A 22,845-nucleotide genomic window follows, 5' to 3' on the forward strand; every position below is an offset into this window, starting at 1 on the left:
GGATGGAAACGGGGAATGCTCAAGTCAAGTATATTCACTGCACGTTATCGTGCAGTGCGCCGTTACTGGTTTAAATAAATAATAAGTTAATGTATTTTAAGGTTTCTTTATGAATTGTTATTGTCATATTCTGTTATATTATTAGACAATACTGTATGTTGTAAAATACTTGAGATTCTAAATTGCATGCTTGAAAGTTTCATATTTCATGTTTCTGCGAATCCTTTGTTTTTCTGAATGCCTTTGGTTGACTATTCAATTTTAATAAATATGTCACTTTAAAAATGGATTATTTAGTTCAAGATGCTTTAACATTTTAGTTAAAATGTGCATTATCAGCAGCTCTAACTTGAACCGTCAGATATTGTGTTATTTGTTGAAAGTTTTTGCTTGCATGGGTGTCATGGTGAGGTGCCATTTTCAGGATTAAAGTGAGCTTCTACATCAGTGCATGGGGTGTCTTTGTCAGATGATGCCACTCTCTATCTAGCTCCCTGCATGTGTCGTTTTCCTTGCTGTCAGTTTTCTGATTGCTTATTTGATGAAAGCAAAATCTTTTTAGTAATTGTATGATTCTTCCAGTCATACCTTTTATATGGTGTATATATATATATATATTATATGGCATTTATCATACAAAAGTAAAATCTGTTGGTAGATGCTTAAACGATTATGAATATTTTAAGTTTTCTGTTAAGTTACATCTTTGACTTCTGTACCTGTTAAAAACCAAGTGTCAAACTGGAACTGAAAATGTAAGCTAAGGTTGTGAGTTGCTGTGTAACAAAGTGAACAATAATATTTCAGAAAGCTTACAGAATATTAATAAAGAGGAGCACTATCCATTCATTATCTAATAAGGGGCCAGTACGTCATTAAAGAAGGAACCAATCCCAGATAAAGCAATACAACCACATGTTGAATGTTGTGACTAATTTTATCATTTAATTCTGAATATCAGCACAACATGTTAAGCCGAATAGATTGATATACTGTGTGTTTCATCTGGTTGTCTTGCAATCAACTCGCAATCAGAATGGTATACAGCATAGTAGTGAGAGGTATTCACTCAGAAATAGACCAGGCTTGCAGTGCAGTATAATTTTTAACTTATGCTGTAATAGCCAGACTAGAGTTTCTCTAGTCAAACAAGGGAAGGCAACAAGTTATACTGTAAGTGTGGTTTGCCAGTGCCACAATAAAATGGTATATTGAGTAGTGATATTGAATACCATATTGCCACAGATAGGGCAATACCATAGACTGAGTTTGTGACCATCCTGCTGCTGTGTATTATGTAATCAGATTTTGTGGATGTCTTCTGAATGAGGAGTCCTGGTACTGCAGACTACGTCTCATAAGTAGGTATATTTTTGACAGTTTAAGTCAAGAAACATACTGACAATGAGGAATTTTGAGTCAGATTAGATCTGGAAACAATATGTTCTATTATGAGCTTAATTCTGAACGGTCTTGTACCCAGAATGCTAATCACTCTGTGCAAGTCACCAACTATGTCTGCAGCAAAAGATCCTCAGACCATCACACTTTGTCCTCCATATTTGACGGTTTGTGTCGCACACTGAGGAATCATCCTTTCACTTTGACTATGTACAAATACCCTGCTTGATGAACTGAATATTTCAAGTTTTAATTAATTGGTCCATAAGACTTTCTTCCAGTCTAGAGTAGTCCACAGCCGAAATTTCATGGCCCAGGCAAGCCTAGCTTTCTTATTTTGTTCTTTATGGCTTTCTAACTGCCACTCACCCTGTCACACCTGCAGCATAGTCTCCTCTTCACAGTAGAAACTGAGACTGGCTTTCTTCAACCACTGTTAAGCTGTGCTTGAGGCTGTTGTGCTGTGAGGCGCCTATCATACAAGCTGATGACCATCAGAAACTTGTCTTCTGATTGGGTTATGACCCATTGTTTGCCCATCTCTTCCTTTCTGAGTTTCTTCCAGTTTCCAATTCCCTTTACATTGTGTAGGACACCAGAGGGGCTACTCTTCTAAGGGTAATACCACTCTGTCTTATTTCATTTGTTATTTGCAATTTTCTTGCCATTATCACTGGAATTCAAAACTTTCTGCAGTGTAGTATTGTTCAAGTAGTACTTAAGAGAGTGCAGTAGCAGTCTCTTGCAACTCTGCATTAAGACAGACAGAGGGGTTTTAAGTAATCAGCAGAAATTGGGACACCTGTGAAAACTGGTTGCTTCAACTTGCAAGGCTTCATTTACTTTAATTGCTGCTGAACATCTGTAGGATGTAACCTATTATTTGGTCCCTGAAGAAGGCAATTTGTGATACCTGTATTCTGAAATTTTCTTTTTTTATTTCATTTTTTAAATTTAAACCTCTGGCAGTTTACTGCTTGCCTTTCCGCCATTTTAGGTCATTCATTACATTTTAACTGATTAAATCTGATTTAGCTGATGTATTCTAAAACCTTTACTGGTTGTATGTGTGTGTGTATGTAAAATGTATGTTTGTGTATTACAATACAGTTGAGCAAATTTTTGAATTGGTGCATTTATCTACTGTATGTTTCCAGAATACCAAATGCAATCAAGTTTTGACACTGAAGCACTCAAGAACTTAACACATTCTGAAAACCATACTTGCAAAGACAGGATGTGTTATGCTAAATCAGCAACACCGGATGTGCAGTAACATTGATTGATTTGTAATAAAAATGTCTACTGTAATCTATTATAAGCTTCCATATCTCTATTCTCATTCACTAGCTTTTTGAATAATAATCATATTGCATATATTTTCCATTACAGATTGGAATTATTCTCTGAGAATAAAGGCAGAATCTTCAACTTTTTGGGCATTATGTGAACTCTCTCCAGGGAGTGAACTCTGATTATAATGAGACTCTTATAAAAACAATAGGGCTGTCAAATTAGACTAAAAAAAGGTAACATTCAGAAATATTCTAACATAGGGTAACGATTCTGAAGGTTACAGTTACGTTAGTATATGCGTTTATACACTTTATAATTACGGTAACAGATGGCAGCCACATAAAGAACAAACACTAACAGCCAAAAAAAAGAATCCTAGCAGTACTTGGGCAACTGTTGTTTATATTTAACAGCCATCAAAATCCTGAGCATCTGCACCACCATCTTATTTTTAGTCTGTTCGTGATGGCTTGGTGCGAAAGTCCTTGGAACAGCAAGCCCCAAAAAAGAGCTGAAATCCATACTAGCCACACTTTTCGGGCACAGGAGAAGCGTTTAGACATGTACACGTGTAGATCAAAGTGTAGAGTAATGGGATAGGAAAAAAAAACTACATTGTGAAGGGGTGTAGTTGTAAGTTTTACTAATTAAGATAACAAGCTAACTGTTCAAATTTAGGGTAAGTCTGATAGTGGAAGTAAAGAGCAAAAACAGATCGGTAAAATACTGCAGCTTTGCACGTCGTGTCTGGAGTAACCCATCTGATTAGTGAGGGATATTAAACAAACAAATTGTCGAATGTCAGCTTTTGCCTTCAAAGAAGACCTTTTTTTAAATAAACTGAAATTATATTCACATAGTGATGTTCAATCTGACATCCCTAAACTAAACAATAACCTGCAACCCTTGGAAAAACATTTGCTTGAGAAGCATTTCTTGAGGTTGTCTTTCATTCTTACATATATGACTTTGTATCACTTCATACAATAACTGCAATCTGGCTTGTGTTTTAAGGTTAGGTTTTGCTGCAGGGAGGCAGTTTTGAGTATATCCATAATAATCATATGCTTTCCTATTTTAAGTTTTTTTTTTTTCTTTTCTTTGTTTTTAACAGATTTTGATGGGCCCAGTGTCCAATCTGTATTTTTTGTCATCCTTTTATATATACAGTAATATGCATGCTTTATTTGTATACTTCTTTTTCTATTCAGTAATCTGCAAAACATTTATGTAAATTACAGTATACAGTACAATGTTAATTAAATAGAACATTGACAGCATTATTGAATCAGAAAATTTGGTATGGATTAAATTTTTGAAGTGTGGTGATAACACCATTATCAAAGAGGGAACAAAATGCCATAATTTAATGTTTATAGAGAGAAGACAAATATTCACTTGCATGTTCAGAAGAAGGTTAGCATAATTTATTAAAAGAAAAGTATTAACAATCAAAAGAGATGCATAAAATGTATAAATGGCTAGAAATGGAAGGATGTGGTCTGCAATTATGCTTTGTGGTGACAGCTGTCTTTACATGTGTGCATGAATTTTTAACCTATTATGGAAAATAATTGTGACTTCTTCCATAATGTTTGTAGAGATATGGCAGATGATAGTAAGAGACAACCAAGTTAATGGTGCCTGCCATGACTCTCTGTTCTGTATTGGGGTGAGGGAACCCCGTTAGTACAGCTCATATACACACGCATAATACAAATTATGAAATCTATTGAATGTTTTAAAAGAAGTGCCTCATTTCCTATTTTACTTGACTGCTTTATGTAAAGTTCCATCCTCAGTGTGCTTACAGTTGACCAGGCCATACTTTTGTGCCTTAATGAAACTGAGCTGACTGTTTTTTTTGTCAAACTGGGCAGTACTAAAAAGTAATAGGAGAACTAGACCTCCACAGATTACATTCTTGCACTTTGGCCTGTTGTGCTTATTGAAATGGAAAAAAATATTTAGAGGTCTGTGGAGGTGTTTGACAGTCTTGTTTTACACCAGGAAGACTTTACTAGATTCTACCAGGCGTCATAAGTGGCAGTGAACAAAGCATGAGCCGGAAGCTCTGGTACTGCAGGCAACATATCAGCATTTAAAGGAAATACCTGGTTTCTTTATATTCTCTAAAAGTTCTAGCTAGATATATAATGGCTGGCCTTTTAGAAATTAGAAAAACACATTTGATCAATCTAACTAAATAAATTTTGCCTAAAATTATTTAGTATGTTTTTGTTAGTATCATCATATTTGTATTAAATTTAGCCCACAGCATATGTTTTATTATTTATGTAAATTATTTATATTATTATTATTTATGTTAAAAAAGCCTGTTTCCTTTTTTGTAATTAACAAATCAATGACCATGTCCATTTTGTGATGTGCTTTCTAAAATGTGTGTCAAAACGTGTTTTGTTTTTTTTTTTTTTCTCTCCACTCCATTTAGTGCAGAATAAACTGATATCTTCCATGAATGTAGTCACTGATTTTGACCATTGCATTTTTGTGACTATCACTGTGGTGGATCTGTTCTCTTTAAGTGCATATAAATGCGTGCATGCTTGTGTTTGTAGCTGAGAGCTCTGGTGGGGGGGTTGGTTTAGCCCACAGGGTGGAGCCTGCAATCTTGCTGAAATGGATGAGAAAGGGAGCAAGCAGTGAGCAGCGTCTTCATATGCAGAAGACAAATTGCCCTCTCAGACAAATAACGCTGTATCATGTCACATGAATATACTGGAATGCCATTTTCATTAACGACATGACCATGGAGCCCTGATTCATTTTGTTTGGTTTTGGGGACAGCTGTCCTTGCACAGAGGGATTGCATGGCACCTGTCTTTTGGACTGCCTTAGGTATTGTACTCCAGTTGCAGGAAAGCTATGACAAAGCTTGCCACTAAATAAGGAAAGGTAGAAGTATATTTTAAAGGTAAAGATTTTTCCCTTGTCTTTTGACTTGATCTTGCTGTTAATTCCTATGTGGTAATGTGTCCTCATTGTACACTAAGCATTGCCACTTATTTTTTCCTAAATCTCTGTTGTAAAAACATAGAAGCTGTCCTCAGGTTTTTTTGTTTTTTGTCTACAAAATGTAATCGCAATCTCGTAGGCAAGGAGAGTTAGGAGTGTCTGATCAACATATTTGGAAAAGACATGCCTTGCTTTTTAAAGGCATTGTGTCTGTGATGTGCAGCTGTTGCATGTTCTCTATGAACTCTACTTGCTAGTAGCAGTTCTGTTTTATATGTGTATGTTTGTTTTTTACAGCATGTAATAAAGACTGTAGATTGTATAGAGTGGTATTATATGCTGATCTGCTTAGCTTGTTGCGTAGATTGTGCCGGCTAGATAGAGATAACTGAAATCATGGTAACAATGAAATGAGCAGTCTAGATTTCTAATAGTAACTGTTCGATATAAGGCTAGCTAATCCTGCTCAGCCCCCAAACTGCAGATAGAAGGCATGTCACAGTTGAAATAAGTCGTGGTTTTGTTTTGTAGCTGTTTAACAGGAATTAAAATCACATGTCCTTTGTTCTCAATCCTACTTTTTGTAAAAATTGATTGATTTGTATGGAATGATTACAATAAAATTAATTAAAAAAAAAATCACATGTCCTTGGTAAATCAGATGCCTCTCTACTGGGTGTGATTATAATTGAAGCACAAATTAAGTGTTATATCTGTTTCAGTCTTAGAAAAAAAGAAATGTCTTTCTTCATGGATATAAACATATCAAGTTAAAACTGCCTGATTCTTGAAATGATAAACTCTTGTCCTTAACTGTGATTTTTAGATACTTTTGATGCTGGTAGATTTTTCTGTGGTTAGAGCTGATTTTTCACACCTTCAGGAAACTTGGTTATTAATCCTATCTTAAATGTTTCGGTGAAGCTGGCAGATTTTGCCTGTGCCAGTGATTACTTTCTTTCCTGATACTCTGTGTTGGTTTCCCTTGCACATTCCAAAAGATAAACATGTTATAACAGCTGGCCATTCTAAACTGGTCTGGTGTACGAGTCATTGTAGTGGCCGCAGCGTGTAAGGTAGGCTCCCACAATATAACAATTAGATTTGACAGATTCAGAAAAATGGTTGGATGGTTTCAGTGAAAACCACGATTACAAAAAATATATACAGTGTACAATATTTTGAGATTTCTTACTACAAATAGGGCCTAATGCCAAGGGGCTTAGGATTGCCACGTGTTAGCATGAATGAAAGCCTTTTTTGCTTTCTTTTTAGGTTTTAATACTGATTGATTGTTGTTTAATGTATGAATTGAGGTCAGATGTGCTGGTCAGATGACATGACTCATCAGTGTATGTATTTGATGCTTTTTTTTTGTTAGTTTTTTCTTTCTTTCTTTCTTTAGTTGATATTCTTGACAGAATGCTTTGCTGCATTATCAGCTATACTTTCATTCCCCCAATAATACCATGTGCTTACTTTGCGTTTGATCAAGTCAATATTATTTGTGACATTTGAACAGGATAGTTAATTCCATGTGGTGATTAACCTCTGATGAAATATGCCTTCTAATATTGTAGTGGTCAGTGATTGTTATTCGACATTATAGTTCTGTTAGTCTTTATATAAATAAGAAATTATCCTTGTAGTGTCATCTGCTTGCACGCTTTATTGTAGACCTGTCTGTGTAGTTCACATGTCATTGCTTTTACTATGTGAACACTGTACTATACAACCTGTAGAAAGCATTCACAAAGTTAGCTTTTTTGTTTCTACTTTGTATTGCATTGTTTTTTCCCTTGAAATAATTTTTTTTAGTGAGGACAGATGACCCCAGTTTATAAAACTTGTTGAAAATGTTCTTATCTTGATCAATATGCATGAGTGAGGAGAAACCACGCTTTTGTTGAGGTTAGATTGTTTAGAAGTTAGAATTCGGCCCCTTCAAAGCTTAGTAATTCAGCAATGTAAACGTGTGTGACATTATGAAGATTGACAAAATGTCTCACCAATGCATTTTTAATAAAAATTAATCTGATGTAAGATTTAAGGTCTTCCCTTCTCTCTACCACAACCCAAACAGAGTTCAGGAAAAGACTTAATTTTTTAATTTTTTTTTGTGATTATGACATTCATATGGTATGTGGAATTTCAGTATTTGATCTACTTTCCTGGGACCAATGATTTTCTTTGTACAAGGTTAAAGTAACTGCTGGGAATTGAAGGTCTAATTGAATTTGTGGTTACTTTTCATTCATGATTGTTTTTCAGTTCTCGGAAACGGTTACAGTTTTACATATAGGTGAACTGTTTATTTATACGCCAAGTATGACACATCTGGATTAGTTAGTATACACAATACTTTTTAGATTAAAATGTTTCTCACAGTTTATAATCTTTTGTTTCTTTGTTTTCTGTGCCTATCCCTATCTCCATCTCTTTATTAGCTTGTTGTTCTCATTCAGCCTTTGTAGTGATGTATGTATTTTGGTCTATTTGTACAATTCTTTTGTGGTTATTTTATTTGTCTGTGTTTTCTATATGTACTTCTGTAAGACATTTAATAGGAAGTTATTTTTATATCAGTGCATGTATGCAGTATATTCTTCAGGTTGGTTCCATCTGGGGTAGACACCATCTCATCCCAGCATTGCACTGCACTGAATATGTAGGAAGAAAGTGGGTGGTAGGATGTGGATGTGGAAACGTGTAGGGTGAAATATCCTCAGTAACAATAACAACATTGTTTAAGTGTACTCCTGGCCAATCTTTTTTTTTTTTCCCTTCACTGTGTGGTGTTTGGAATGTCTAGGACATGGGTGGATATTTGGTACAAGTTTATTCTGCTGCCTAATGAAATTTTTGCTGCTGTGGACAAAGATTTCTCCTATTCCAATATTCAAGATTGCTTTTTTGCACTTTGGCAATTGATTCAGTAGTATTTCTTAAGCTTGTCATGTCTCTCAGCTTTGTAAGTTTCTTCTAAAACTATTTATAGCACTTTGAATGTGGCATATATTTTTTTATTATTCTTTTAAGATAATCTGCTTCAGTGTTGCTTGATCTTGGGTTTTGGACTTAGGATGCTGGTGCCCGTTTATTTCCCTCTGACAATGTAAAAGCATACAAGACAGTTTGCTAGTGTAGCTTTGTCTTAAGAAGTTAATATTCCCATAGGTGGGCAAATTTCCAGGGCTGTGTTCTTGTGTTATAGTGCATCTTTAACACAGTGTAGCTGGAGTGGGCTGTTTGGCAAAGTCTCCTCAGCACTTCTCAGAAAAATACAAATGTTGTTTAAACATTCATCTCAAAAGTTACCTGAAACATGAATCCTTCATTCACTTTTACCCATAACGAGACATGCAGTGGGGGAAAAAAATAATTTGAATTAACTTTCTGTCAGCTAATTCAACAGTTTAGTCTCATATAAGAATCTTCATTCACTGTGGCTATACTTTTTACTTGTGCAGCACAGGTACAGAAAGTTTTACTCCAGGTTACTCTGGTCAACACACAGTATTATTTAGCATAGAAGTTTTTTTAATCTCCTTTATTTCCCTTTTTTCAAATTAAAATAGTTAAGCATTTGCATTTTTCAAAGTGCCCACCAATATTCTCTTGCAAACCAAGTCAGTTGTATTTCCTCAAATGTCATTTTGTATCAAAGTAGGTGCAACTTGCTGAAAACTGGCATGACGGACTACATATGTACTTTTCAGGTTAAGGAGAATAATTGGCTGCTTTTATGCATTTAAATTTGCTGTTCTTCTAAACTTGGTGGTATGCTAGATACATTCTTGGTCCTACTTAATCTAATTTGAGATGTCTGGGCTGAAGGTTATCATAGCAGCATTGGGCACAAAGCCTGAAATAATCTTAAATAGGGTGCTAGTAAACTGAAGGACACACATTAACAGTTAAGCAGTACCATGAGCCTTTCTTCAAAAGTATTTTAGTCTTCCTTGGGATGTGCTGTTTTAAGAAAATAGTGTCAGAAATGTAGCTTAGCAGATCACATATTATATAACAGGTGTACTTTTTATGTACAGTATTTGATCAATATATATATCCTAAACTATAATTCCAACCCCTCGTACCTCAGCACCCCACTCCCTGCACCCAGTACAGTAAAATGAGACAAGTTAATGAGACCAAAGACAAGCTGGATGATGTGTCCATAGAAACTAAATATGCTGTTTATGCAAATGTGTACATTGGATTTTAGGAATTGAATTTTTTTTTTTAGTATTAGGAAAAAATTAAATATAAATTTAAAAAAAATGAAAGTAATATTGCAAGAGTAAAGTTAGGTGACCAAAATGCTTTTGGCAGTAGCTTGTTGCATTTGCCTGGATACCGACTTCGATATCGCCCTTTTTGACACAAGAGCTAACAGTATGAAGAGCGACGAGCTATTGGTAGGTTATTAAATGGCTATGTGGAGTTTTAATGTCCTGTTTTAGCTTCCCCGATTGTTAATTTTTATCACAAAATTAATCTCAAATATTTTAATGTGTTATTTAAAATGTTACTGGAATGAGAAAACCATGCTGTAAGAAATACTTTTGAAGTTTTTATCTTCTTCTAAACTTTCCATCAGACAATACCAATAAAGTTTATGGCAGTTGGAAAAAAAATTGTTTATCTGATTTAATAATTCAGATTTCAGTTAACAGTCAGTCAGTATTTATATTTCAACATTCATGGAATTTTTATTTTGCATAACCTTTACCTTATGAAGGCAGAGTAAAGTGACTGTTGAGTTGGTCAGTAGTATTTCTCTTATACAGCGTGTACAAACTACATGCTTTATTTCTGATTTTTTTTTTTTTTTGTTTACTAACTCATGTTAATTTTACCTGAAAATCTGTTCTCCAAAAAAAAAAAATTTTCTTACTTCAGAAAATAGAAACTGCAGGCCTTTGAATTATTTCTAAGTTTAAAGTCTATGTGTTTGTTTTTGGGTATTGATTATTAAACTTTTTTTTTTTTTTGATTACTATTCATTTTGAGAATTAAGAAAATACATTTTTAGTAGTGTGTGAATTTTTTGATGAATCGAATCTTGTATACAGCTGATTTGGTTCAGAAACCTTTCTATCTAATGGCGTTGCTGTAATAATTCATCTTTATAGTGCTGCTGCTTCCTGTTCTGATAGTGGCTGTCACAGTAAATACTGCAAATTTAATTGCATTTTTTATAATGATTTAAAATCTTTATAAATCAAATCTAAGCCATAAAGAAGTAAACAGAGGCTGTTTTCTATAGAACAACTTTATTAAAAACATGTGCTTTAGTAAATGTTATGTCAATCCACTTTGCATAATCTTTGTGTGATTTTTGTTTTATTGTAGAACCTGTGCAGTAATCAAGTTAAGTTTGTTAATCCCTCATGAATTAACCTGAAACACGAAAGGTTTTCTATTGTCTTCAACCATCTCTGGCTCCCAAACTTTTTTTCTTTTTCAGAAGAGTGAACCCACATGTATTTCAGGTGTGATTTGGGGAAAGGAAGCATTAAAGTCAAAGTTTGGTTGATTACATCTTAAAAATAAAGCAACATCTATATAGCTGAAAACTTTGATGACATGGTACTTTTACTTTGTACGATTGTATGGCCTAAAGCTCTAATGCATGATTATCTATTAAGGCAGGTTTACCTTAGGTGTGTTACTTTATATTAAACCATTTCCACATTTAAATATTGTTTCAGATCTGCAGATTCCATCTTGCAAATGCCAGTCTACTGAAGTAACCTATAGATCAAAAAATTTTAAAACTCAGTCGTGATCTATCTTCAATAAATTCCTAATGAATTTTTAAATCTAAAATGTTTTAGTTTTGTTAGTTTCTCTTGTAATATAAGCTGATCTTATGAATTTTGCTTGCTTTAAAGAAAAGCACTACTTCATTTCCAATTTTATTAATTTGCTGCTGATATATGTGCTTTTAGGTGGTAGAAGGACAGACACCACAGAAAGTAGTTAAAATATACTTGCTTGGATAAGCATGGAAAAGAAATCCTATTCTAGTTCTTTACTCTTCAGTCTGTGTATTAGTCTGAGCATCAGTACTTACAAATTATTGTAAATACAAATTATTGCAATTATTAACCGTGATCTGGTGTTCCAAATACACTTAATATATTACTTTGAAGCTGAGATGCTGCTGTTAGTTGGTCCTATGTATGATAATAATTTATTCCAGCCCTCCTTAACTTTAGACTGTTTAACTCATAGGAGTTTACTTGGTATTTGGACTTTTAGTAACCTTTGATTAAATTAGTCTGACTCCCTGTGATAAAGTTAAACCGGTTTGAATGTGTGCTTAGTCATAGGGTGGCTCTGTATGCGTTACGAGATGACAACCAGAAGTAAAATGCATAGAATGCTACGAGAAGGAATAAGCAGTGCTCATGTTTTGGACCTCCTCTGTCTGCTGCCTCATGTTTTATATACCGTCACAGAATGTAAAAAGAAAAAGTGGGCCAAGATTGCATCTGAACTTGCCACATCTGATAACCCTTCATACAGAGATGGGTCTATCAGGCTTTCAAGCATGACTGTCCTGGAAAGATGGCATGAAATTAGAGACTGCTGTCAGCATATCTGACATACCCCACAACTAGAAGTCAAGTAATGTGAAAACGGCTTAACTCAGTCGGAAGAATCCTATTCCACCCTCCATTACTCAGTAAGAAAAGGATATTTTATTATTATTGTCCTATTTTAATTGGAAAGAATTTATTCATGTTATACTAAAATAAGCTAGTTTGGCTTTTTTAAGCTTTTTGATCTCTTGGTATATGTGAAGGACTGCTGTATACTGGACCTTTTGTTCACATAGCTCTGTAAATTGGGTAGGAGAGACGTGTTAGTATTCAATTGGGCATGGCACCATCATGTAGGAACTAGTGGTGTTTGATTTGTTAAATGTAAGAAATGAAATAAAAAAAATAAAGAACAACATCTTAATTACTTGAAAGTTATTAGTAAGGTGAGTGCTTTGAGTAGTGAGAAAAGCGCTATATAAATGCAAAGAATTATTATTTATTTCAAATGTGTTTTCATGTTTTTGCATATTTCATATAATAGATAATGCAGCTATAGTGTGATTGTAACTAGCCTATAACTTAAAGTTATAAAACGTTAAATATAGTAAAACACATTTATTAACGCACAAAACGGATATGTTTATATTGAAAATAAGCACAAGTTTTTGGTGAAAGATAAGCTAATTAAATTTTTGTAAGTAGAATTCTGTAACACTGGTATATTTATTTGGAAATATTATAATTTGTGTATGTGATCATAAATACCTTTTAAGGCCTTGAAGTATATTTTTAAATTGCCTGATTGGAACACTAATGCCATATTCTCTTTTATTTCCATGTACTTTGTGAAACATCAAAATCTTACATTCTGCACATACAAGTCAAAATAGCATGTTGCTTATACTATTGAAAGTTCTTTAGCTTGTTTAGTGAAAATGAGCTGAATTCTCTTCTTCTTTCCGGGCCCTTCTGAGATTTTTAAGCTATTGCTTGTGGCTTAGCTAGTGTGGTAATTCTCATTTACATGGCTATCTACAGTATAAACTGGATGTGTTTTGAGTATTAATTGTAAGGACATTTCTTTATAATTCTTATTTTCTGGCAATTGTCTTACAGATTTTTTTCTGATGATTATTCTAAGATGAAAGCAAATATCAGGCACCATAGTAGACTAACGGAGACCGTTTTCCCATGCCACTGGCTCTCCAGATGTTTTCTAGACAGGGTGGTACATCACAAACATATCCTAGTTTTTAATCTCAGTGTCATTTTTTTAATGGAATAATACACATGTAAGTGACTCTGAGGGGTGCTAATTGTCTGTGTGGGAATATAAAGCTTTAGTTTGCCACAGGACCTATACAGGAAATATGTGGAGTATGATGGTTGAAGTCTGCGGTTCAAGTGCAGTAGGTCATTTTGCTTCATCTTCTTTGTATTTTTGTAGCATTTGAGAACTGTTTGTCTTTTCCTTATAACCATAATATATTTCTGAAAAACATTTGTAAGTTTAAATTCTTCTAATTAATAACATAACCTCCATTATTTTCTAATGGAAAAAAGGAATAATTCCCGAGTTCAAAAAGTGATACCCATTGTTTCCAAAAATAATGCCAAATTCTACTAAAATGGTCACAGTCACTTCAATAATTATTAGTATTTATCAAACTCCTCCACTCTAAAGAGGCATTATCCGTTCTTTAAAGACTTTATAATGTGGCTGTTTACTGGCTTTTATTAAGTTTGTTTTTTTAGCTGCTATACTATGCTATGTACAGTTATATTTTTAAACGAAGCAAACGTGTTGTATTGAAGCATTGCACCAGTGCTGGGTGACTGAATGGAAAATGACTCATCTCTTGTGTCCTGAAAATGGCCATTAGCACATCTACTTTGGATGATGAGAGCCTGGTATATATGAGCTCTCATCTTGTGGTTACTGGAAGCAGATAGAAAATTTGTATAATTTTCTCCCCACTTTCAAACCTTATGTGCTCCCTCCTTCTGTGTTGCAATTGCTGCTGCCACCAGTCATATTGTTACTGACCACACCATTGCAATATGATGGTTAATGTTTTTGAGCAACTCTTTGTCCATACCATAAACAATAACTTTATTTAGGATTATAAGTATTTTAATGTAACTAGTTAATGTTATTAATTAGTAATGTTACGATTTGACCTCTGGCTTGTTTTCATACATTTTTAACTAAACTGAAGAGATACTACAGTCAGCACAGATCTATGCACAGGCAGGAAGGAGACATGAGATTATTGTGAATGTGTACTGTGCTCCCTTTATTACCATTGCAATTAAAACTAAAATACATGATCAAGACATTGAAATGCATACTGAATATGTCTATGTCACTGCACAGGAAAGCAGGTTGCATAATCTTGGCTGACTGAGCAACAGAAATGATTCACTCTAAACCATTATCTTAATGATGGAGCATTCTGAATGCTCGTAACTTTAAACATACAGTACCTATAAGCTTTAAATCCTGTTTATCACATATCTCCCCCATGATAACTATTATATATACTATACTGGCACGGTCCCCCTCTCATTAAAAACTGTTTCAATTACTTCCATTTTGAAAAAACCCTAATCTCCTTAATAATAATTATTGGTCAATTTCAAATGTTCCATTCATATCAAAAATTCTCAAAGATAGTTTCCTCCCAACTTCAGTCCCATCTTTCAAAAAATAACCTTTTGAACAGATTCAATCTGGCTTTTTTTCTAAACACAGCACAGAAACTGACCTGGTCAACATCACAAATGATCTTCTCCGGGCAGCTGACATGGGACTTTTTTTCATTTCTTGTACTTCTTGATCTCCACTCTGAACTTTACACCATATCACATCAGTTACTTTTGAAACATCTGGCTAGCTTTGGAGTCTGTGGCCTTGTCCATCAATGGTTTTCTTCCTACCTCACCGACAGGAGGCGGTTTGTTCAAGCAAAGGGCTTTAAGTCAGAGAATGCAGTCGTTACTCAGGGAGTTCTGTTGGGCTCTGTTTTGGGGCCGCTTCTTTTTCTCATCTACATCTTCCCAGTAGGTAAAATCTTTTGACTCCATGGTGTTAAATTTCATTATTATGCTGATGACGCACAGCTTTATTGATCCACTAAATCCACTTTTATTTTTCCTTCAAATACTCTTTGTGGCATGTCTCCAAGACATAAAGTCATGGTTGACTCATAATTTTCTTCAGGTAAATAGTACTAGGGTGTTGTACCGTGTTAGCCATTATGAATGTAGAGAAGAGCCAAGCAAAATGACACCTTTTATTGGCTAACTAAAAAGATTACAATATGCAAGCTTTCGAGGCAACTCGTGCCTCTTCTTGATGTAATTATGCAATAAAACTGAGGTGCTCCTCATTGGCTCTAAATCTACACTCACTAAGGTTAACCATTCTTCCATTTTAATCAACAACACTATCACAAACGTATCTTGCCAGGTTAAGAGCCTGGGTGTCATTCTAGACAGTACTCTCTCTTTTTCTTCATAAATATAAATGTTTCTCAGATTGCTTTCTTCCATCTCGGAAACATTTCTAGATTTCATCCTCTTCTTACACAACGCAGTACTGAAGTATTGGTTAATGCCTTACTCACTTCACATATAGATTACTGTAATTCTGTTCTGTTTGGCATCTCTAAAGAAATGTATCCATCGCTTACAACTTGTGCAAAATTCTACTGCTAGGATATATAATATATATACCTGTTCTAAATCCACTGAACATGTTGGACCTATTCTCTCCCAGCTTTACTGGTTCCCTGTTTACTACCCAATATAATACAAAATACTGCTCTTAACAATTAAAGCTCTCTGCAATCTCCCTCCTCCCTACCTTACTGATCTCCTACAGACTTGCACTCGTCTCGCTCACTCAGACCCTCATCTGCTGCTCTACTTTCTGTACCACACATCAAACTCGTTTCTATGGGAGCTCGAGCGTCTCTCATAGTGCCCCACAAGTTTGGAATTCTCTTCCCTCTCATATCTGTTAGCTAGACTCAATAACACAATTTAAAACTCCTCTCAAACTGGCATACCAATTTTGAGTTATCTTTGATGTTTGTTACTACTTCAGTTCCTTTATTGCTAATTGATTTTTATTGTCCTGTTTGTTTTTGTCTTTATTACTGCTGGTCAATTCATTGTAAGGTGACCTTGAGTCCTAAGAAAGGTAGCTATTAAATATGTGGTGGTGGTGGTGTTGTTAGTATTATTATTATTATTATTATTATTATTAACAACGAATCAAGTGTCTTTTAGGCATATTGCATTTTTGTACACTTTAAGCTGGATCTGCTCTTTCTAAGTATGAATGACTTTAAATATAAACCAGTGGTACAGTCTGAGCAGGTTTGACCTCATCTTCCTGCCACCTATAAGCCTCTTAATAGCAGAAACTCACTGTTCTCTTAGCCAGAAGTTTTAACGTGGATTTTGGACGGTTGTTGTTTGTATGTTTGTTTAATTATTAATACAGTATTACCTATCTGTGTACAGTAAGAATGCTTGCATGAACTGGTGTCCAGTGGCTATGGGACATGTATTGGTGAAGGGAGATTCACTGATTTTGACTTTGCTAATGATAGTGTGATCTTCACAGAGTCAATTGAACCTCTGGTCAGGCCTCTTGAGAGACTGAGAGAGGAGTCCGAGTGTCTGGGCCTGTGGGTGCCCTTGATAAAAACCAAGATCCAGGCCTTTAATGAACTCTTGGGCTCAGCCATCAGCAGTGTGTCTGTTTGCGGAGAGAGTGTCGACCTCGTCGAGAGGTTTACTTACCTTGGCAGTTGACGTTCATGTCTGTCGTGCCTCTTTCTATGATGTCAGTAGATGGATTGGGAGAGTCCGTCATGAGGTCGCTGGAAAGGGGTGTGTGGCACTCCTGATGTCTTTGTAAAAGGATGAAGGTCCAAGTCTTCAGAGTCCTGGTGTTTACTGTTTTGCTATATGGATGCACGACTTGGGTGCTATCCAGTGACCTGAGATGAAGTCTGGACTCCTTTGATATTGTGTCTCTTTGGAGCATCCTTCGGCACCGCTAGTTTCACATTGTGTCGAATGAGTGGTTGCTCATTGAGTCCTGAATGAGGTACATTGCCTGCTATGTGAGGGAGCGCCAGTTACGGCACTATGGCCATGTAAATTTACAACCCTCAGATGTATTGTTCAGTAGCTGAAGTTAATTGCATCTATTGCCTTTAGTAAATCTGTTCTAGGCCTTTTTATTAGTACAAAAGAAATTGTACCTAATGCAAAAAATATTAAATTTGAGAGTCAAGAATAAACTCTGGAATCTGCTAATCTTACTGACACTGTAAACTTTATGGTGATTCTCCTGGGTATTTACTGCAGAAATGTTTACGCATTAAGTTGAATTTCAGGTCCCTCATTGGTTCTTGTACACAAGCTGTAAGTCTGTCATAAAATGTGTGGCACTCGGTTATTTCAAGAAATTACTTCTTTTTTTTGTTCCTATTATTTTTCACTGGACAGTCACCGGTCTGGCCCTGCCTTTAAAACAAGAGAGGAAGATGTCTGTAATTATGTTTACTGTGATTGAGAATATCTGGCATTCTAAGTATGTTCATTAGTTGAAACACTCCTGCACATTACTGGGCTTTTGTTTAGCGTATACTACAATGCAGTCTTTTATTCTCTTTGTAATCCAGATATTAAATAAGGATCCAAAAGATGTGAGATATGACATTCTAACTGCAACCTACACTGAAAGAACTTTGCTCTGTTTTCCAAGTTGCACTGCACAATCCCACCATAAGTACGCTGAGTGGGCACTTGGTGTCTGTTTAGCTTAGCACATGTAAACAAAAGTGACAGTGTCTTGCATAACTGCTGATATAGTTAAAATATTCTTGAAAATTGAGTACAGGTAAATAGAAAAAAAACTGCTGTGTGCTTCTGAATATGTACATTTAGTTCACCAGATAGTCGAAATCTGATTTTTATGAATACAAGAAAAAGATTTACAGGACTGCAACAAATTAATTTCAAATCCACTCTGACTTATTATATGTAGTGTTTACTATGTGCTGTGTTAATAAAGTAAATGTTGAAGGTTTATGGATATCTGTGTAAATGTAAAACTATTTTAAAAACTACTGAATCTATAGTGATTTAACCTTTTTTTTCTATCAATAATCAGAAGAGAAAGTGTTCAGAACGATTAGGGCCACTGCTGCTGTTTTACACATGGTTTGATTTTTCCAGGATGACCATTCAAGCAGTACAGCATATAAAGATAAAAAAAAATAAATGATACTGAATATGAAAAGGCTTACCTCCCATGTGCAGCACATACAAGATGCTCTTCTACTTCCCTGGCAAAACTGGTCCCTTCTAAGAAAAGTTTCATAAAATATTCGCTGTTCTGCATATGAGCTGACAAGTAGCAGCAGCATTTTTTTTGGTGGATAAGAGCTGAAACGACTAACGTATTGCAAAGCACATTTGTACCTATTTAACATGAGCTCTGCATTACTGACCGTTTTATTTTCATGGTGAGTCTGTGTTTTTGTTCAGCAGGTGAATGGAGCTTTGCCAGTGAGGATGTGTAGTGTATGTCTAAACCACTGTGTTTCATTTTGTCAGTGTTCTAGTGATAGTCATGAAACTTGTGATCATAGTTTGTACTCAAAGAGCAGTGATACATACGAATAAACTGAAATGATCTAAACATCGTTCTGTTTTTGTCATTTAGTTCCTGAGGACCTTACTCCAGAAGAAAGACAGGAGCTGGAGAACATTCGCCGGCGCAAACTGGAATTGCTCCAGGATATTCAGGTATTAGTCATAAAATACCTATCGATTAACAATTAGAAGACTAGAGCATACAAAAACGTATTTACACATTCCCTTTCATCTTCTGTTCATTTTCTTCTGAATATATTACACTGTACATTGCAGAATATATTTATTTATTATTTTTTTTCCTTTACCAAGAAAAATAATAGTATAAGTAGCCCCTTGTGGATATACCATAAACTGGTCATCATTGCTTGTGTACAAATAGACGTCCCTTTGTTCTTTTAAGATGAGATGGTGAGTTTTTGTAGCCTCAGTAAGTAAGAAGGTTGTATTGCCTTTATGGGCTTAAGGATTATTTATTTTATTTTATTTGTATTCTGTGCTTTTTACATTTGTGACTCGTGTAACAATTGTGAGGTGTGTTTGTACACAGACTGATATATTGTAGAATTTCTTCAATCCAAAGTGATTTCTGGGAAAAGTTTTTGAAGTATAGACATAAGTAACTTGAGAGGTTGAATTGCCTACTTTTGGAATGTTAAAATAATAACTAACATATTAATTTATATAGCACTGGAATTAGGTCCAGTTGATTTACAATAATAATAGAATGATCATAAAAGATAAAAAAATGTAAAGCACTAAAGAGCAATTTAAGACTATAAGAATGAGACTATAAATGCCTATTATATATTAAATAGTTTGATAGCCAAGGTGGAGAGGAAAATAAAATCTCCTGCTAGCGAGGATGCTAGAGAATTCTAAATCCCAAGATGGCCCAACTACCTTTGGGCATTCTCACAAAAATAAATATATCTGCTAATGCCACAGTGTGCTTCAGTTAGATAGTACTTACTGGCTGCCACCATTGAATACCAGGTTAGGAAAGTACACAGAATAGTAATTAGTGACTATAGAAAAATTCATTTTTCATAAGAGCCAGTTACCATTTTGGTGCATAAATCAAAGATTCTTTTATGTTTCACTCTTAAAAATATTAAGCAGAGGAAGATCAAAGATTATGATTAGAAATGTAGGGGGACAGACACTCCAAAATATAAGAAGGTGCTTCATTGTCCATATGCAAGTGGAACTATTTTAAAATCAGTTCTAATAGGCAGACAGTAGCAATATTAAAACTGGTGTAATCTGTTCAGGTTTTCTTTTTTTGGTTAAGATTGTTGCTACTGCAGTTTGGACAAACTTGAAAGAGATTTTTTTTTTAATCCTCAAACTAAAGACTATTTCCTCCTACCAGTGCCAAGTCACATTTTCTTTTTTCTGGAATGTCAGGAATATGACCATGAAAATGTTTGTGAAATGTTTATTAGTAAAGTGATGTGCTTTTTCAGTTTCTGTTTAGTAACATTTTCAATAACTTTTTTGGAGAACACTGGCTAATTTTAAAGGGATTTTCGTCATCTATTCCCTCAGGAATTCAGATGATTCTCAGTTTGTATTTATTGATTGATTGATTGATTTATACTGTTAGCTGTTTTCTTAAAATCTTGCTATTTATCATGCCAAAAGGCAGTTAGTGGCTCCTCCTGCTATGGCCCTGTTGTTTTTTCAGTTTTTTTCATGTCATTTTCTTTCATTCTTATGCTAAAATCATGTAAATTGTATTTTTTCCCCATCAGGCCACAGTGAATACCCCAGAATGTCTAAATGAAAACAGTATTTTAGAATTTTGTGTAAATTTGTTCAAAAGAAAAAGCTGAAATTTCACATTAATGCAAGTATTCAGACCCTTTACTCAATACTTTAATTCTCACATTTTTGTCAGAGTTTAGAGCCTGTCTTCTTGGGTACAACCTGAAAAGCTCCCCACACCACCTCTGCAGATCTTGTCAAGCTCTGTCAGGTTCAACAGAGAACATTGATGGACTGATACTTCAGGTCTTGCCCACCTATGGCTAAGCCCACTCAAGAACATTCACAGAGTTGTTCTTAAACCACGCCTGTGTTGTCTTTTCTTTGTGCTTATGGTCATTTCTGAGCCTGTTGGAAGCTCAACCTTCAAAACAGTCTGAGATTGAGGCTTTCATTAAAGAAAGTGTTGTACTTTGCTGTGTTCAGCTTTGCCTCAAGCCTAACTAGATTCCTTGCCACAGAAAAACAACCCCACAACATGTTGCTGCCACCATTATGCTTCATTGTAGGAATGGTGCTATGAAGGTGAAGAACGGTGCCTAGTTTCTCCTAGACATGATGCTTAGTTTTGAGACAAAACACTCCCAAGCTTGAGTTCATCAGAGTAGAGAATCATGTTTCTCATAGGCAGAGAATCCTTTAGGTGCCTTTTTCATACTCTGCTTTGCCACTCTGCCATAAAGCCCCATGGAGAACATGGGTTTCTTCTCTTACCAAGGACTGATTTCATAGTTTGGCTAGGTGGCCGGGTTTTCGAAGAGTTATGGTAGTTCTAAACACCATCCTTGATAGGAACCTTCAATGCTAGAAAATTTATTTGTAGCCAGATCTTTTTTCTTGACATAATTCTGTCTTAGCTCCGCAGACAGTTCCTCCAACCATAAGGCTAGGCTTTTGGTCTGATCCACTTTGTGACATACAGGTAGTAGCATTAAGCATTCTACCTTCTGTCAGCATACAGATAGTCATAGGCCCAAGACGTCTGTGACATTGTTCACCAGTGATGAACAATATTAAAGAGAGTTTTCAATTTTGAATTTTAGATTAATTCTTCCATGCTTAGTTACTGCAGTCCCACGTACATAAAATATTGAACATATCCTTGGTGTAAACTTCTATTCCGGCAGTTTTGCGATGTCACCATATTGTGCAGTCAACATTGGACGCAGTATGAAGTATACATCATCCTTAATCTTTATTTGAGCATATACTATACATATAAAAGTTAAAAATTAAATTTTCGTTATCCTTGTGCATGTTGCCCTCATATGGGTATCTGTTTCAAACTAAAATTGTTCCTGATGTCAGAGGAACTAAGGGTTAGATATTTTGGGAGGTTCTGAAAGGCTGAAATGAATGCAAATGAAGTTTCACAAGAACAGGATACAACAGATAATGCCCATTTGTGTTTGTGTGGGTATCTTGCCTGTGTTACCCTCCCTTATAAATATGGATTTTGTTTTGTATAAAGAATAAGGTCAATCAAAAACTCCAGGCCATTATTTCAGAAGTCCAAAGCTCAGGTATTGAGAGCAGTGCGTCAACTGAGATGAATAAGTGAAACACTAGAAACAGCTGAAGAGCCTCACTTTCAGAATTCAGTACAAAATAATGGGGTTTCATCAGTAATAGTGGGTCAGTCAGACATACTAACATGTTAGATACCAAAAGATGTAATGTTCTTCAGTGAGTGACTAGTTATGTACATCAATTAAAAGCTAAATGTAATGTTTTTTTCCCGATCGTTTTTGATATGTTATTAGTAAACAGATAAAGTATTATTTTTACTGTATTTTTTTATTTGTGGTTATAACCAAAATAGAAATTTCTGGCTAATTAAATATTCATGTCTCGGTTACTGAGTTACAGATGAGGTTATGAGTATATAGGTGGTATTCCATAAGATAAAGCTGCAGTGTATTTATGGGTGGTGTTGTGGGTAACAATTTGCTAGACATAGTTTCCTGTCAGGTTTGCTTTCCTTCAACATTGTTTACATGCTTTAAATTGATTTGTTGTCTGATATAATTGACATGATGGTGTTTTTATCGGCTAGTGACAAGCATGTACCTTTTGCTACTGTAATAAATTCTGTCTCTTTATTATAATATGCTGGGAAATGCTGAATGCAAAAAATGTATAGAATGAATTAATATTTTTCACTTAA

The 22,845-nt window shown here is 35.0% G+C and overlaps 1 protein-coding gene across 4 annotated transcripts in view; it reads left to right on the forward strand.

Moving 5' to 3' along the window:
- The window catches only part of cyth1b (cytohesin 1b), a 199,643-nt gene that overhangs the window by 152,501 nt on the left and 24,297 nt on the right, over nucleotides 1-22,845 (forward strand). For 3 of the 4 annotated variants that reach the window (XM_039739585.1, XM_039739586.1, XM_039739587.1), the window contains exon 2: nucleotides 18,979-19,061. In XM_039739585.1, coding sequence (XP_039595519.1) covers nucleotides 18,979-19,061 — 83 coding nt within the window. Of the gene's footprint in view, nucleotides 1-5,397; nucleotides 5,633-18,978; nucleotides 19,062-22,845 lie in introns of those variants that run through there. The other variant, XM_039739588.1, reaches the window with a different exon arrangement.

This window comes from Polypterus senegalus, chromosome 17 (genome assembly GCF_016835505.1).
Source record: "Polypterus senegalus isolate Bchr_013 chromosome 17, ASM1683550v1, whole genome shotgun sequence".
In the NCBI taxonomy this organism is placed as follows: Eukaryota; Metazoa; Chordata; class Cladistia; order Polypteriformes; family Polypteridae; genus Polypterus; species Polypterus senegalus.